This window comes from Natator depressus, chromosome 2 (genome assembly GCF_965152275.1).
Source record: "Natator depressus isolate rNatDep1 chromosome 2, rNatDep2.hap1, whole genome shotgun sequence".
Taxonomy (NCBI): domain Eukaryota; kingdom Metazoa; phylum Chordata; order Testudines; family Cheloniidae; genus Natator; species Natator depressus.
This window is the reverse complement of record NC_134235.1, coordinates 229,643,955-229,660,460: the sequence shown is the minus strand read 5'-3', so window position 1 is coordinate 229,660,460 and position 16,506 is coordinate 229,643,955. Positions and strand designations below refer to the sequence as shown.

The following is a 16,506-nucleotide window of genomic DNA, read 5'->3' as shown; positions in this document are numbered from 1 at the left end:
GTCTTGTTGCCATAAGCACAAGCATCCTCTCAAACAGTTCTTTATGCTGTGCTCTACCTTCCTCCCTCAACTTGAATCCCTGCTCCAGAACTGTGCTTTCAATCTCTCTTCACGCTATCCGGCCTCTCTCTCTTTCTTCTTCTCTTGCATCTTTCTCTTTGGTATTCCAGCTGCTGGTTGGTATTCTGCAAAATCTCACTTACTTTGTCATGGACCCACTTCCTCCTTGCCTGCTGCATCACAGTTCACAACCCAAGGCTAGTGGTTGCCTGTGTGTGCCCTCTAGAGGTGGAAGGACCTGCCAGGGCAAATGAAAATGCATTGTTGTCTGAGTGTGAGACAAGAAGTACATTGCATCTGCTGCACAGGCAGGGGCTGCCACCGCTTTAAGGTCAAAAGATGCTACTCTTTATCATTGTCTTGTTTTTTTCACACACAAAAATTCTTACCTCAGCCAGTCCTGTGAGCCCTCCTCAGCTGCAAGACTTCAGACATCATGGTAAGATGCACTTTACGAGTCCAATTTAAATTATTTATAAATACCCACCATTTTCCACTAGAACTAGTTTTGTGGGGTGGGTTCCACTCATTATTCTTTACTACCTATGGTTTTACTATCCTTTTAGGCGGAGCAACAACTACAATATTACAGTCCCGGAGATTCCAGACTGGCAACATGACCTTCTCTTTTGAGCCACTGGAGATCATCCATCTATGCTAAAGAACTTTTTAGGCATTTGATGACTGACCAGCACATCTCTAAACAGAGGGAGCTCATGAGCTGCAGAGGTGACCTAATAAGTATGTTCTGCCCTAAAATCTAACCATCTGCCTGGAATTTCTACTCCATGAGAAGTACGCAAGCATAACCAGTCAGGAGTGGGTTAATGTGGAGAAAATCAATAAGATGCTGCTTTAGGCTGGAGACATATTTAAGCCTTCTTGAAAGCACCCTACATTCACTCACATCCATGGACTACATGCAGCCCCCTTGGAACAGTTTGGATTCATACTATGGAACCCCTGGATTACCTACACCCCCATCCCAGTACAGTTAAGAATACCCAGACAGGCAGGTTGGGACAATACAGCATGGCCAGTCCCTACAGTGTGGCATACTAGCAGTGAAGGCAATGTAAAGCTCTTAAATTGGTTGCCCCCAACTTATTTTGATAATAATCGTAGTGTTTTCGGTAAAAATTTCATGATAACTGTTTAACTTTTGTTTTAAGTTCCCAAGATCTGTGGTAATTATTGGGGTCACTCTGTACCCCAAATCCCTAGGGTTCCAGTAGCATGCTGAAGTCTTTTGGAAAATTTGAGACAGAATGTTTCAGCCATTTCTGCAAACGAGGCTAGGAAAAAATATTTTGGTTTGCCTATGTTAAAAAATTCTTGATACCTTTTCTTTGACCAGGTCTAGTATCCCCATGCTTTGGAGCAGGGACATGAAATTTGGCAAGGAGGTGGCCTTTGTGTCAGTGATGTGCCTTTTGCAGTTTCTGTGAAGAATCTGTCCAAATATGACCAAGTTATAAACCTTTAAAAAAATCGCAGTTCACACATACTCAGAGACTTACTAGAACGTACCAGCTAAAAACTCTGAAAACTCTGTCCTCTCTGAGTACACTCGAGCCTCTCACAGCTCTGAGTGCTGACCAGATGGTGCATGCTCCAGCCCAAGGATCAGAAGGATTTTCCTTATAACTGCTGTTCTCAGTTGCTCTGGGCTGGGGTGAGGCTGGGTATGGAGACTGAGAATCTTTCTCCTGTGCTCTGAATGACGGCTCTAGGCAGCATGGAAGAGGAAGTCAGCTGATTCAAATGCAGAGGGGACAAAAGCCAGAACACGGGGAGGGAAAGGAATAGATTAGGAGAAGGAGTGTGGTGAGTCTGGGACTGAAGGGGATGGGGAGAAACTGTGACTGAAAGTTGGTGATAGAGTCTGGGACTGGGATCCAGGAGGTGAGAGGGGAGGCTGGGAAAGGAGACTAGGACTGGGAGCTGTGGGGAGGGAAGACTGGGACTGGTTGAGATAGGAGGTGGGGAGTGTAGGTTGAGACTGGGAGCCAGGGAGGGAAATGGTGGGAAGACTGAAGACAGTTGGCTGGGCAGGGAACACTGAGATTGGATCAGGAGCTGCAGGGGATGAGGAGAACATGGCCTAGCTGAACAAAAAGCAATAAGGGAACAACTGAGGGTTGAGGGGAGACGGATATTAGAGGTGGATCCTGGAGTGTTAGAAACCGGTGATCTTGCCCGGCCGTCACAGCTGGACTGAGGTCTGCTCACCAGGGATGGGAGTCACCAGGCTGGAGTTGGAGGAATTGCAAGGCCAGGTCCCATAAACAAGAGTCAGGATCAGAGTCAGGCTAGGGTCAGAGACTAGAGATCAGAAGCAGGTTGGGATCAAGGTTGGGATCAAGAGGCAGGAATCAGGGTCAGAATCAGGCCACAGTCAGAGATCGGAAATCAGAGGTAATACCGGGTTAGAATCAAGCGACAGGAATCTAGGTCAGAGTCAGGCTGGAGTCAGAGATCAGGAGACGAGGCAAAGTCTGGCATTGCAGCAGACTGAGGTCTGTGTGATTGCCCAGGCAACCCCTAGGGTTAAGTAGGGTTACTTGGTCAATCAGAGGATGGCAAGGTACTGTCACTCTGGGTCTCCTGGGCAGTACTTCCTGCAGTGCGTACTCAGTGCTCCCTGGATATGCCTCTGCATGGCTTCCTGGTGGCACTGTGGGAAAATCAGCTTCCCCAGGATCTGCAACCCAGGCTCTGGTCCCTGGGTCCTTATGTAGAGAGGGAGACTAGGCATGGGAAACTTGGAGGAAGGCAGCTACAGATCAGATGAAGAGCAAGAATGGGAGAACTGAGGCTGGCAAGGAGACTGGGAATGTGGGATATGAGGGAGGAACTGGGTAAGGAGACTGGGTGTGGGAAAAGGGAGAGACTGTGAGTCAGGGGGAGATTGGGACTTGGACAGTGAGCCCAGAGGGGGAGAGTGGGACTGAGATGAGAAGGCTGAGCAGTGGAGATTAGAACCAGGTAGTCAAGGAGAAAAGCACTAGGACAGGGCTGTGAAAGGGACAGGTTGGAGGGGACAAGGTTGAAGGAGTCAAGCTTCAGGGGAAGCAGGCAGGAGAGTTTCTGCCCACTAGAGCACACTCCATTCTGGAGCTTGGAAGATTCCTGAGTCTTACCATTCCCCTGCTGTCAGCAATAGCTATGAAACACCGTGGCAAAGTGTGGGGCTCATCCCCCTCTAGAGTCGGTCCATATACAGGATGACACCCTACTATTGCTATCAGTTACTCAGCTCAGTAGCAGAGGTCTGTGCAGTAGATCTAAAAGTTCCAACTCTGATGATGAACCATGTGGGTATCAATATGCACAGACAACTTTAATTCTGACATTTCCAACTTTTGAATACCTGACTTTGCAATCTCAATAATGTTCTTTTACCATAGTTTTTGTGTGTAATAAAAAACGTAACAGAAAACATAGGAAAGGCAGAGGTATCTACTGGTTAGAGCAGGAAACTTGGAATCAGGAAACTTGGGTTCTACTATTGGTTATAACACTAGTTCACTGTGAGACCTTGGAAAGTCAAATAGCCTCTGGGTCGCTATCAACTCCTTTGAAAAATGGGTATAGTAACAATAATACGGCACAACCTTTGTAAACCACTTTGGGGTTCTCAGATGAAAGGGAGAGGCAGTGTAGAGTATTATTATTTATAAATAAGGCTGCAATTTAGTCACAGAGGTCATGGAAATAACAGAATCCGTGACTTCCAAAGAACTCCATGACTTTAGCCAGCACTGGCTGGGAGCTGCAGGGTCCCCTGCCACTTGCGGAGGCAGGGAGCTGCGGGGGAGTCCCGCAGCTCCCTGCTGCCGCTCCCAGCCACCATGGGCAGCAGAGGGGATCTGCCACAGGTGGCAGGGGGAGCCAGCAGCAGGGGGGACCTGGTGGCAGGGGGGGATCCCCACTGCTCCTGGCTGCCGCGGGCAGCAAAGGGACCCTGGCAGCTCCCACGGCAGGCAGGAGGGACCCCCACAGCTTTGAGCCGCCAGTGGAGGGGGACTCTCGAGCTGCCAGCCCCTCCCACTCCCCACAGCTGCCCAGGCTACCCATTTTGTCATGGGTATTTTTAGTAAAAGTCAAGAACCGGTCACAGGCTTCCGTGAATTTGAAATTTCATTATTGCCTGTGACCTATCCGTGGCTTTTACTAAAAATATCCATGACAAAAACTTAGCCTTATTTATAAATTAGGGAGAACAGTGTATAAAAAGTGTAAATAGTTCTGTCATAAAATTGCACAGGACTAACTTTTATATTTTGTAATGTTACCAATGAATATCTATTTTCTAGCATCTGACTAGAAACAGGATGGACTTGAAAATACAGTTTCCAAGCATTTGGACATACAATTTATTAAATAATACTCCTTGTCTGCATTATATTACTAATTTTGGTTTCAGACCTACTAATATCTTCTGAATGGCAATAGCTAATGGGAAATGCTGTACATACCACACACATACGAGGTATTTTCTTTAGTAAGTTACTTTTGTTACTGAAACATTGGTGCATGTTTTCTTTTTGTCATAAATGTAATTGTACAATGGAAATAAAATATGCAAAATTAATTGGCACTTGAAAATGCCTCAGCTTTTGTACTTTATTCATATTCAGCCACATGAGTTATTTCTCTTAAAATATATTCAGCGTTATTTTCTCAGTAGCTTGATATGTGCATCTTTGCAAGGGATTATGCTCTGTAAGTCATTATACTAATAACAGTACACTCTGGAAAGTCATAATCATTTTTACCATATTTTCTATTTTATCTGTTTTATGCCACTGACTAATACAACCCTCCCTCATTTGAGTAACCCCTACTCATGTGAGTAGTTCCTTTGACGTCAGTGGGATTACTCACATGAACAATAACTTCTCACGTGAGTAAGAGGTGGTAGGAGTGGGTCCCCATCTTCCATTATCTGGGTTTCTTGCCATTCATGTTCATAGTGAAACCTTTTCCCAGTGGACACTATACTTGTGTGACAGGATAAGGTCACTCACTTTGTCCCTGTTCAAGATTTTCCTATTTTGCAGCAAGGCTAGTCTCTTGGGGACCACATTCAACACAATCAGATGCCAAGCCAAGCTATGCAAACCTTGTGATAAGCTTTAGTTTACTGGCTGTGTGGCAGATCACCATACCTGGTGGAAAAACCGGCCCACTAAAAAATTCTGCAACAAAAAACCATGTTCATGACTGCAAGTTGTGGAACTGCCCAACTCCAATAACTGCCAACATCCAAGACTGTCCATCCCACCACCTAATGGCATGCAGCTCACTAATGTTGTTGAGTCACTCTAGCCCAGTGGTTTCCAACATGTGGTCGTGGACCCCTGGGGGTTCCGCAGACTGTGTCTAAGGGGTCCACAAAAGGTTGTCAATACCATAGAACAGTGGTTTTCAACCTGTGGTCCATGAACCCCTGGGGGTGCACAGACTATGTCTAAGATTTCCAAAGGGGTTCACACCTGCATTTGAATGTTTTGGGGGTCTGCAAATGAAAAAAAGTTTGAAAAAACCCACTGCTCTAGCCTATCATTTGAATCACTTCATTACAGGGTCTTGGGTGAAGGCGATGAAAACTTGTGGGTCAGATTTAAAAAACAATTAGCTGGAAAAGAGAGGGGGGCTTCTGCTTGCACTGCCTTCTTATCAGCAAAGTGCAGTATGTGGCCTCCATTGCCTCGATCACTGTGGTGTTGTGTTGGGGTGCTCCCTCCTACTGCTAATCACTTTTTTGGAGAGTATTGTCTTTGAGACAAATCATCTCTTTCACAGTGACCTATGTGAAATTGTTAGACCAGGAGAGCCTATTAACTTTGGGCCAGGCTCCCTTTAGAAATTCTTACTTCACTGACTGATACTGTCAGGAGAAAACAGCCAAGATTGTCAGAAGAGTCTAGTGATCTGGGGTGCTTAACTGGAGACATGTTAAAGCAGGGGTTTTCAAACTGGGAGTCGGGACCCCTCAGGGGGTCACAAGATTATTACCTGTGGGGTCGTGAGCTGTCAGCCTCCACCCCAAACCCCGCTTTGCCTCCAGCATTTAAAATGGTGTTAAATATATAAGAAAGTGTTTTTAATTTATTAGGAGGGTTGCAGTCAGAGACTTGCTATGTGAAAGGGGTCACAAGTACAAAAGTTTGAGAACCACTGAATTAATGGGAACTAATTTTTGGAAAATGCTGATCACCTGCCCGCTGAAGATCAACCACCTTTAAACTGTTTCAGACCTGGGCACTCAAAATCACTCGTGACCCTTGAAAATCTGGGCATCTGTGAAGGAGATGTCTGTGGCCATTCTAATCTCTGCAGCAGCTGAATTTCAGGAGGTGGCCGCCACAAAAATTTAATATAATTAGATTGGACCTTTTAAAGGGGGATACATTGGGCCCGATTCTGCCCTCCAAGACACTTGTATAACCTCACTGCTCGGAAAGGCAAGCATACCCAGGCTGTAGCATGAAGAGCTGAACTGCAGTCTGGCATAAAATGAACCCTTATGCTGCTAGTCACATGCTTCTTTAAATGCTTCAGATTCTTATACTTTGGAGATTTTGCAGTTACAGAATCTGTTTTGGAAAAAAAAACAAAAAAAGTCAAATTAATAAAATAATCTGTAAAAATCTCTAGCAGTTACATTCAATACATAAGGTCTGACCCATAACCTATTGACAATTTCCTGATTCTGTTTTTCATGGCCATACATGATTAATTTGTCATGGGATTTGGCAGGAACAGCTTTTTATGGAAATAATGCTTCATCATTCAGATTTAAATATTTTTCTCAAAAGCGGAGAAAAAAATTGTTCACATAATATTGTTATCGGAAATAAATGCAAACAAAATAGACTTCCTTTATTATAACACAAACTTTACATTTCAGCTAAAAGAACATTATATTAATAACATACAAACATGGATAGCAAAGCAATATCTTCAGGAGCCAGGGACCTGCCAAGTAAGGCTGTCAGTCATTCTAACCTAGCACAGTGAAATTAATAAAAAAAATAAGTTAGCTTTGTATTAAAGATGCTTATCTTGGACCACATAAGTCCAAGATGAAAGTTTTGCCAAGCAGTCTATAATATTCCGATTTAAAGGTCATACAAAAATTTGTTGACATCTTGAATGTCAGATTTCAACCTTCTATTGCAGTAGCTGTGCCATTGTATGATATAGGGCTGGACTGTGCAGCCTTTAACCAGGTTGGTGAGCACTGATACACACACAAGTAGCTCCATTGACTTCAGTTGACTTGCTCTTGGAGTTAGTGCTCATCGGTGAGAGTCAAGATTATACATAGCTGCTAAGTGTTACAAGTCTCACTTGTAGATTTCAGATGTAGTAGTTTTGCTGAAGTCTGGGGTTGAACAAGGTGTCAGGATTCCTCATCCTAGGCTGCAGAGCCACTCTATATCTGATATCCTGCAGTAGCCACACTAACAGCGGCATCCTCCCTTCTGTAAGTGGTAGGAGGTTGTCCAGATCATCTGCCTAGTTGGACAGCTCTGCCCAACACCCCTCTGTGCTGCTAGATGCAGTAAAACTTTTTGGAGCTCTGCTCAATGGTCTGCAGCGTGTGTCTAATCCTCTACCACAGTGGGACATTGGTTTTGATGCATTCAAGGTCTTCAGCAACCACTTCTGTGGGTGCAGGATTTGCTGCATAATTAATATAAAATGTTATCCCTATAATAGTTCAGAATTCAGTGGTATATGGCAGCTAGAAAATCTGAAACCATATCTAAAATTACTGAGTTGATTATGCTGATATAGCCTGAAATACTGAACCTAGTACAGTACTTATTATTTTACATCTTATTTTTTATACATTAACTATATCTTATTTTTTATTGTATTCAGTGATTATTTTGTATGAAACTGCCAAACTAAATGTCTTGTTCAACAATAATAATGGGATTTACCTGCTTTTCCGTGGCCAGGAACTACATGATGTTTTATAAACAGTAAGATTACTTTCTGTGCTGATGCCCCCAGTAAATTAAGAACAGAGTTTCAGCTTTGGCCCTGAATTTCAAGGCTTTTGCCAATTTAAGCCACACACTTGACATACTCTGGATTTTCCTGCTTTCTTTATTTTTAATGCTTATTTAAAATCCACAAAGATAAAACATAACCTTTATTCATGTTACATATTGAAATGGATTTTTAAATATTTATAATACATACTATTGTCTTTAATGCATAGATTCAAAGGTTACAACCTGCTTAAAATAAGAGGTTTTAATGGAAATGCAGAAGTTAATATATTGTGTAACTATTTTTGCCTCATACTTTTATTACTGAAACTTCTCCTCAACCTTCTATCTTTCTTTTTTGCCTTGAGTTATGGCTATGAATAGATGGATGCTGTATGGATTGGTTTATGACCTTCATTAATAGGGCAGGAGGGGGAAATGACATTTAACTCAAATTAAACAGTTTGTTCTGTGAGGATCCATGAAAGAATTCTTTTCATAAGGGCCCCTCTTACAATACTAGCTGTATTCTTTGGTTATGACTCTGCTTTGTATTTTGTTTCCTAGTATGTATATTTTTCCAACTACTTCTTGTGGTTTTGGCTATGTATCGAGATCTTCTTTTTGTATGAGTTCACTGTTGTACTCTCTTCTCTTTATTCCCTTTTGATCATATCCCAGGATTGTGAATCTACTGGCAGTGTTTATTCTTTTCCTCCTCTTTCTAGCTTGTAAACAGAAGGTAAACAGAGAAAGAAGACTAGGAAAGAATCTCTGGAATTCCTGAAGATTTTCCAGAGTTAAAGCTAACCATCAACAATCATGCTTTGGCTTTTATTATAAAAGGTATTGATGACTTACAATAAGATCATTGTACTTTAGCTGACAAATTAATTAAAGGTCATTATAAATTTTCCTTTCAACATATGCCTAACCATAATATAGAAAATCTTTGGCAGCTTTCAGTTCCTTACAGAAAAAGTGCATCAAAAACACAGGGCCAAATTCACTCTTGTTATTATTCTGTTGGCTTCTGTGGGCTCACACATGGGTGAATTTGTACCACTGAGTTTGTACGCAGGCTAAACAAAATGTATTTATTACATAATATAAAACGTAAGTCAAATATATTGCCATAAATAAACTGAAATGGAAAAAAATGTGATAGCCTAGACTGGTTATCCCTGGAGATAGCGCTACTCTTTAAGCTGTACTCAATTATGCTTAGCCATGACTCACTAGTTTTCTATTTCCATTACTCTTATTTTCTGGCATTGGCGGTACTTGACACAATTCAATACATTTCTGAAATGAACCCTGTTTGTAAAATTGTCCTGGTAAACAACACTGAGGGGAAGACTGACAGAACATTGCCAGTTACCAGATCTTAAAGGAAAGAACAAACACTTCTTGCTTACATTTGTCTGTGTAGTGGTACTAGGCATTTATTTTTTATTCTCTTTTTCATGGTAATCTCGAGAGCCCTGCAAATCCACAGATATCTGCATCCATGGATGTGGATACCTGCGGACCATTTTTTGCCAATCACAGATCAGATGTAGATACAAATTCTGTATCTGCGCAGGGCTCTACTAGTCTCTTCCAGCTGTATTAACCTTCTATCTTTGATTTACTGTAGCTAGAGAAAGGATGATCTCTTGTGCTGCTCTATGCCAGAAGTGGATCTTGTAGTGATAGTGTAAAGCAGGAAGGACTAAATTAAAAGGATAAAAAAATTCCTTTGAATTGCCACATGGTCCAAACAAGCTGAAGAAGAGATTCATATGGTTCCAGAGACCAGCAGATATATATCAATGACAATATTTAATTGCAATCACAGGTGTAATTCAGCAAGCTTTGAATTTGAAAAGCCCAGTTCTGTGTCAGAGAAAGCATGGGAGCCATGACATGGACACAATTAAACATGAGTATATTAGATTTAAGGAGGATGACTGAGGCTCTCTGACTGATGACTTCTCACACGCTTCTGGTCTATAAGAACTGAAAACCATATAAGTGCCTATGGATTTGGATCAGTGATTTGATTCAAAAATTTAAATTAAACAGATTTTTTCTTAGATTAAGATTTATTAACTTTCTTCCTGATTATTTGCAGGAGACACTGACAGGAAAATGAGAATCCAGAGATCTGATGGCTTTTTATACATCTCTAATTATTAAGAAATATATTAAAGTACATATGTTTAAGAGATGGGCACTTGCTTGATAATGATAGTGTGTCTGTGTTTTTTAAGTGACTTTAGTCTTGTGAAAGGTGGTAAATTGACAGCTAGCCTTGTAAATCCAGAACAAACAGAGCATAAATAGCAGCAGTACAAACTTCCCTAAACCCTAAACTGGAGGGACCACTTCCAAGGATGAAAAAACCCCAGTTCTGCTTCCACGCTCTTTCAACTGTTGACATCACTGCTCTTTCAGCCTACTACGGTGCCACTTGTGGTGATGTTTTTTTATGTAGATATTTATCCATTAAATGGATGAAGACTACACATTTATTTCACACAAACCACCAAAAAAACACCAAATGGTAACTTTTAGTCACTATACAAATGGACCAGATTTTAAGCAGAGACCTTCATTGTGAAAAATCTTCATTGATACCAGCCCCATAGGCCAGCCCCTCCCTCATTTTTTGATAGTGTTCTCTGTTGAATGTCTTATGTTTATTTTCATTACTTGCTACTTTTTAAAAGTAGTGAACCAGATTAAAAATGCCTTTCTAGTCTGCCATTGGGGATCAGTTGTCAGGCCCATACCTTGCTATGGACCAATCTGTTATCACATACTTACATACCAATTCTTTTTCAACTAACCTACTAGGACTTGTAAAATTCTACTAGCCACACATTTATAAAATAAGTAATAGAGCAAGTCATAGCTTGAAAAACCCACTTGACTCATCGCTCTGGGCCATTAGAAATTTTACCCAGAAGATTGAGTGGAGTGGGGTGGTCTCTTCCTCCGGATGGCAGGGTGGAAAAAGGGCAGAGCAGCTCAAAGTTCATTCTCTCTTAACAGGAAAATTAGAGGTAGACAGTGATCAAAGTGGCCCAAGAGGAGGATGCTCCTTTCCAGGAGAAGGGAAAGGCTGAAAGCAGAGCAGTTGTAGCTGTTACAGTTTTCACAGGATCAGAAGAGGGAAGGCAGGGAACAGAATGGCTCCTGAACTGCTGCCGCCTTAACAGGAGGAGAGGAAGTGTGAGGAAGGAAGACCCTAGGTGGAGAGAAGGAGCTGGGAGGCCAATGTCATTTTCAACACACCTGGATGGAGTAGAGGCAGAAGCAGCACAGGAACTCTTCAAAGATGGAAGGCAGCATTAATTGATTAATGACTGCAACCACTTGCTATATGGCCTCCCTGACACCCAAGTTGCCCCCAGTCTAAACAAAAAGCTACTGCTAATATTATGCTGCTCATCTGTCATTCTGACCATGTCACTCCATTTCATCCAGTGACTTCCCTTCCTCCACTACATCAAATCCAAGCTTTCTCCACAACTCTGTCCTCATCTGTCTCTTTTAAGTTGCCCCATCCTGTTCACTCTGCCGATGATGCCAGGTTTGACACATCATTTACTTGCTTCCAGTGATGAGCTGCCAAAATCTTAACAATCAGTTCCCTCCTCACCCCATGAGGAGGTTGTAGCCCGCCCCTGCCCCCGGATCCCTGCCCCATCCACCCCCTCCCCTCACTGCCCCCGGAACCGGGCAGGAGGGTCTCGTGGGCCACCGTAGTGGGTGCCCACTCCTATGAGCCAGAGGGACCTGCCGGGGGGCGAGGTGGGGAGTCCTGGCAGTGCTTACCTGGGTTGGCTCCCAGGAAGCATCCGGCAGGTCCCTCTGGCTCCTAGGGGTGGGGTAGCGAAGCTGGGGGGGAGAAGGGGGAGTGGCCGCTCCCCCCACTGATCACATCAAAAGTGGCGCCTTAGGCGCTGACTCCATGGGTGCTCCAGGGCTGGAGCCCCCACGGGGAGAATTTGGTGGGTGCAGTTTCCCGCCCCGCACCCGACCCCAGCTCACCTCCGCTCTGCCTCCGCCTCCACCCCTGAATGCACCACTCCGCTCTGCTTTTCCGGCCTCCCCACTTCCCGCAAATCAGCTGTTTGTGCGGGAAGCCTGGAAGGGCTGAGAAGCAAGTGGAGGCTTCCTGCTCAGGCCCAGGGAGGCGGAGGTGAGCTGGGGCGGGGAGCGCTTCCCCTGTGCGCCCCCCGGGTTACTCCTCCTCGCGCCCCCCCACCCCAGCTCATCTCCGCTCCGCTTCCTTGGGCCTGAGCACGAAGTCGCTGGTTGCTTCTCAGCCCTCCCTGGCTTCCCACGCAAACAGCTGATTTGCGGGAAGCCGGGGGGGCGGAGAAGCAGAGTGAGGCGGAGCGTAACTCAGAGGTGGAGCGGAGGTGAGCTGAGGACGGGGACGGGGCAGGGAGCTGCTGGTGAGTGCTCTGCACCCACCAAATTTTCCCCGTGGGTGCTCCAGCCCTAGAGCACCCACGGAGTCGGCGCCTAAGGCGCCACTTTTGGCCAGTTGTTAAATTTAGAAACCTTTTTAGAACCACTTCCACCATGACATCCACCTTGCCATGTGACCTGTTTGATGTCCCTATGATGGTTCTCAGAGTACCCAGGACTGAGAGGCACCTTGTTACCCCCTAACTCCAGTGTGAGGGACTCTTGCCTGTGATAATTGGGTGTTAGTTCCCTAACACCACCAGTCTTTGAGCCACTCAAGCAGGGATGAAAGTAACACAGAAGACTTACCAGTATAGGGGCCCGGCTCTGGGCCCCTGGAAGGGGCGGGTCATCAGGCAGAAAGGGCGGGGCTGGGGGGGGTCAGCCTCCACCAGCTAGACCATCCGCACTGCCTGGTCCACGCCACCCGGGGCTCTGGTGGCGATTTAAAAGAGCCCAGGGCTCCGGACACTGCTGCGGTAGTGGCAGCAGTGGCTGGGAGCCCTGGGCCCTTTTAAATTTCTGGGACCCGGGGTGGCTGCCCCTTTTACCCACTTCCCCTCTCCCTGTCGGCAAGGCCACCAATGGAAGGTGGGGCAAAAGGGGTAGCAACGTTAAAGCGCTGCCACGGCAGCTGCATATGAGCCGGTACCAGCGGCCACTTCTTACCGATACTCCATACTGGCCTACTTTCACCCCTGCACACAAGCATTTTCTTTTGGGCTATGCCAGCCCTGTCTTTGCTTTGCAGGTTAACAAGAGGTGCACCGCAGTCCGCAAGTCACTTTGAAGTATTCCCCTGTGATATCCAGCCCCTGATACTTGCTACTCACAGAAATTCAGATCCTCTGCCCCAAAGGAGAAGTGTACCCCAGTTTAGCAGTTTTACCTTAAACCACCACTCCTGTATAGCACACAGCTCTTTTAATTAAACAAAAGAAGGTTTACTTAAAAAATAATAGAGATTCCACTAGAAACAAGAGAGGATGGAAACAAAAGCTTACAATTCAAAACAAAATAGTAAAATGTGAACTAGGGCTTACACTTATTAATAGTTACCATTTGTATCTAATAAATTAGGTTTCCCCCCAAATTTCAGTCTGCTGCAGAGCTGTCTGGCTTCACAAGAACCAGGATCCAATCTTTCATGAAAAACACCCCTATTCAAGATGTCTCCTCAGTGAATGGCTCCAGAGGGCCTCTCCTCCGTCTGTGTTATACTGAAACAGCCTTTTGTCTTTATGAATAGACAGGGTGATCCACTGTCTGTTATAATGTTCCTTTTTACCTCCACATGGTTTTAACTGTTTGCAGTTGTCTTTGATGGTTTTTCCTTGATAGAAGAGTAGGCAATTGAACCATACATTACATAATTGGCTAGCTAGGGAGACTGGACACAATTCCTTCCCGTTTGAATAGGTCATCACCAAGACAAATGATTCCCTGGAGACTACTCTTTCCTCCATGGGCATAATTGTCAATATAGTTATATTATTTCTTAAATATTGCCTGTACACACATCTCACAATGATTATGAGTATTGATAAGTTTCAAGTTTTCAATTGAGACCTTACATGTTATCCTTTTTGGACAAATACCCTGTAAGCAACGTATTTGATGTAGTGAGTTTGTCAGGCCTGAGACTAGAGTTGTTTGCAAAGAACAGGGCCTATGTGTCACACTCACCCTCTCCCATATTCTGTGACTCTGTTTTATCTTTTCTTTCTCAGGCTGTAAGCTCTTCCGGGCAGATAACTTCTATGTTTGAAGTGTTTGATGTACCAGGAGCATTAGTGGAAACAAATAATATTTAGTAACAATAATTTGATTGGGGGAATTGAAGCATTAATTAGAGGCATGATTAATTTATTTGGAGATGTACAATTGACTTATGGGTGGGCAATAAAAACGTACCAATGGAAATTAAATAAACATGACATTTGGAGGGTATAGCAGCATGGGTCTAATTTTCCATATGAAGCCCTATTGTAAGGAACTGAAATATCAGGGTATAGAGCAGTTTAAGTACATTTGTGACATATATTGTAGCTTAATAGTAAAGCTTGCTGACTGGTGCTTGTATACACCTAGCACAATGGGCTCCTGGTCCATGAGTAGGCTCCTAGGCACTACAGTAACACAAATGCTAATAATATAATACCCCCAGACTCCAGAAATGAATTCAAAGGTAGTCAATTTGTGCTTGCTGGAGGCTTTTGCTTGTAGATGCCCAAGCGTACCCTGAGGCCAGATGTAAACCTAAGGGCTGTCAATTGTTTCTATCTTGGCACATACACAGTGCCTGCTCTCTGCCACAGCCCCTGAGCCTGAATTCATTCACTGCCATCAGAAGGGGTTGTAAGTACATCCCTCTGGATGGGTGGGAGTCACGATAACACACTATTTTATTCCAGGGAGCCTATTTCCCATGCTTGGGGGGGAGGGGGGGATGAAGCCCCAGTGGAGTTAGCCCCACACCCCACTATGTTGGGGGCTCTCTAGCAGGGGCCACAGGCTATATATGCACACCTGGGTGGGGATGATGCCCCATCTCCTATTGAGGGGCCTGCAAGCGGTACATTGGGGGGTCCTCCGTGGGACCAATGCCCCACCCTCCCTCTGTTTGGGGGAAGGGCTGAACTCTGCATGCTGAGCGGGGCGCTGCCCCTTGAGTGAGGAGCTGCATCCCGCAGGGTTAGGAAGAGGGACGGGGGAGGAGGTCTCCTCAGCCGCCGTGGGAAGAAGGGCAGTAGCGGCCCGGGCCAGCTGAGGGGAGAGGCCCGGCGGGTAACACCTCTCCGCCGCGCAAGGGGGCCCCCAATCGCGGAATGCGGCGGCCCCCGCTCCCAGCGCCAGCGGCTGCAGCGGTTCCGCGCCGCCCCCCCGGCCACTGCCTGCCCCGCGCGCGGGGAAGATGGCCGGGCAGGGCGGCAGCAGCGCGGCGCGGCGGAGAGGACGCGGGGTTGTGGTAAAGGAAAAGCTGCTCCCCCCCCAGCCTAGGGGCGGCGCTGCCCGCAGGCCCCAGACCGCTGGGGGGCCCCCGTCATTGCTGCTCCCCTTCCCGCCGCGGGCCCCAAGCAACTGCCCCCTGGCCTGGGTAGGGCACCCCCGGTCCCGCCCCCGGCGCCTCCGTCATTGTCTCCTATCCCGCCTCTTTATCGCACCCCAAGCCGTTGGCCCCCTGGCCGCGCTGCCCTCCGCCGCCCGTGGCCCTGGGTACCCACCCTGTTCTCCCGCCCTGTGCCTTGATCGCAGTGCCCTCCCCGCCCCCATCGACTGGCCAAGCGCCTCGCCCATCATCGTCTCCTCCTCACAGCCTTTGTGCCCTGACCCCCACTGCGTCCCCACATTCCTCCCTGATCTTCCGCTACCATCTTCCCCCCTGGGCCGCTCTGCTGCTGCACCCTGGCCTGGCCCCATCCCCCACATCTTCTCCCCACGGCCTTTGTGCTTTGGCCCTTCTGCAGTATACCGTGATCTCATCCTGTCCTAGGCCTTGATTCCCCTCCTCTTCCTTTGTCCTTTTACCCCTAGCCCCCGTCTTCTCTAAACAGCCTTGCTGCCCTGCGCCCTGCTGGTCCCTCATCTCCTCCCTTCTGCCCTGTTTCTGGTCCCCATCTTGTTCACTCAACCCTTGTACATCTCAATACTCAGGCTTTGCCCGGATGTCTGCTTCCCGGCTGCCTCCCCTAACTTGTACAACTTACTCCCATCTGCTCCGCTGTGCCTTAGGCCAACAGTTCTGAGATTCATTCTCCACCATCTCTTCTTGCCCCCTTACCCCTGCTCCATTGACCCAATCCTGTGCTCTGTCTTTGTATCTCTGAACCTACTTTGCCGCACACCATATTCCACTCTTCTCACCTCTCCCTGTATGGAGTATTTGTGGGTGGCTGGCTGCTGGAGAGAAGTCCTAGCAGCTCACCAGGAGCTGGGGAAGTTTGATTTTGTGTCTGTGCCCTCT

The 16,506-nt window shown here is 46.0% G+C and overlaps 1 protein-coding gene and 1 long non-coding RNA gene across 2 annotated transcripts in view; one reads left to right on the top strand and one right to left on the bottom strand.

Annotated features, from left to right (window-relative positions):
- Nucleotides 1-73: 73 nt before the first annotated feature.
- LOC141983220 (uncharacterized) lies at nt 74-16,443 on the bottom strand. Its single transcript, XR_012638317.1, has 3 exons — nt 16,407-16,443; nt 6,544-6,665; nt 74-298 (listed from the first exon to the last, which is right to left on the bottom strand). It is a non-coding gene; the product is annotated as an uncharacterized LOC141983220 (long non-coding RNA).
- Nucleotides 15,443-16,506, top strand: part of PRTFDC1 (phosphoribosyl transferase domain containing 1) — a 66,006-nt gene continuing 64,942 nt past the window's right edge. Inside the window, exon 1 of the mRNA XM_074946102.1 lies at nt 15,443-15,510. Within this exon, the coding sequence (XP_074802203.1) occupies nt 15,457-15,510 (54 nt within the window). The 5' untranslated portion in view covers nt 15,443-15,456. The remainder of the gene's footprint in view (nt 15,511-16,506) is intronic.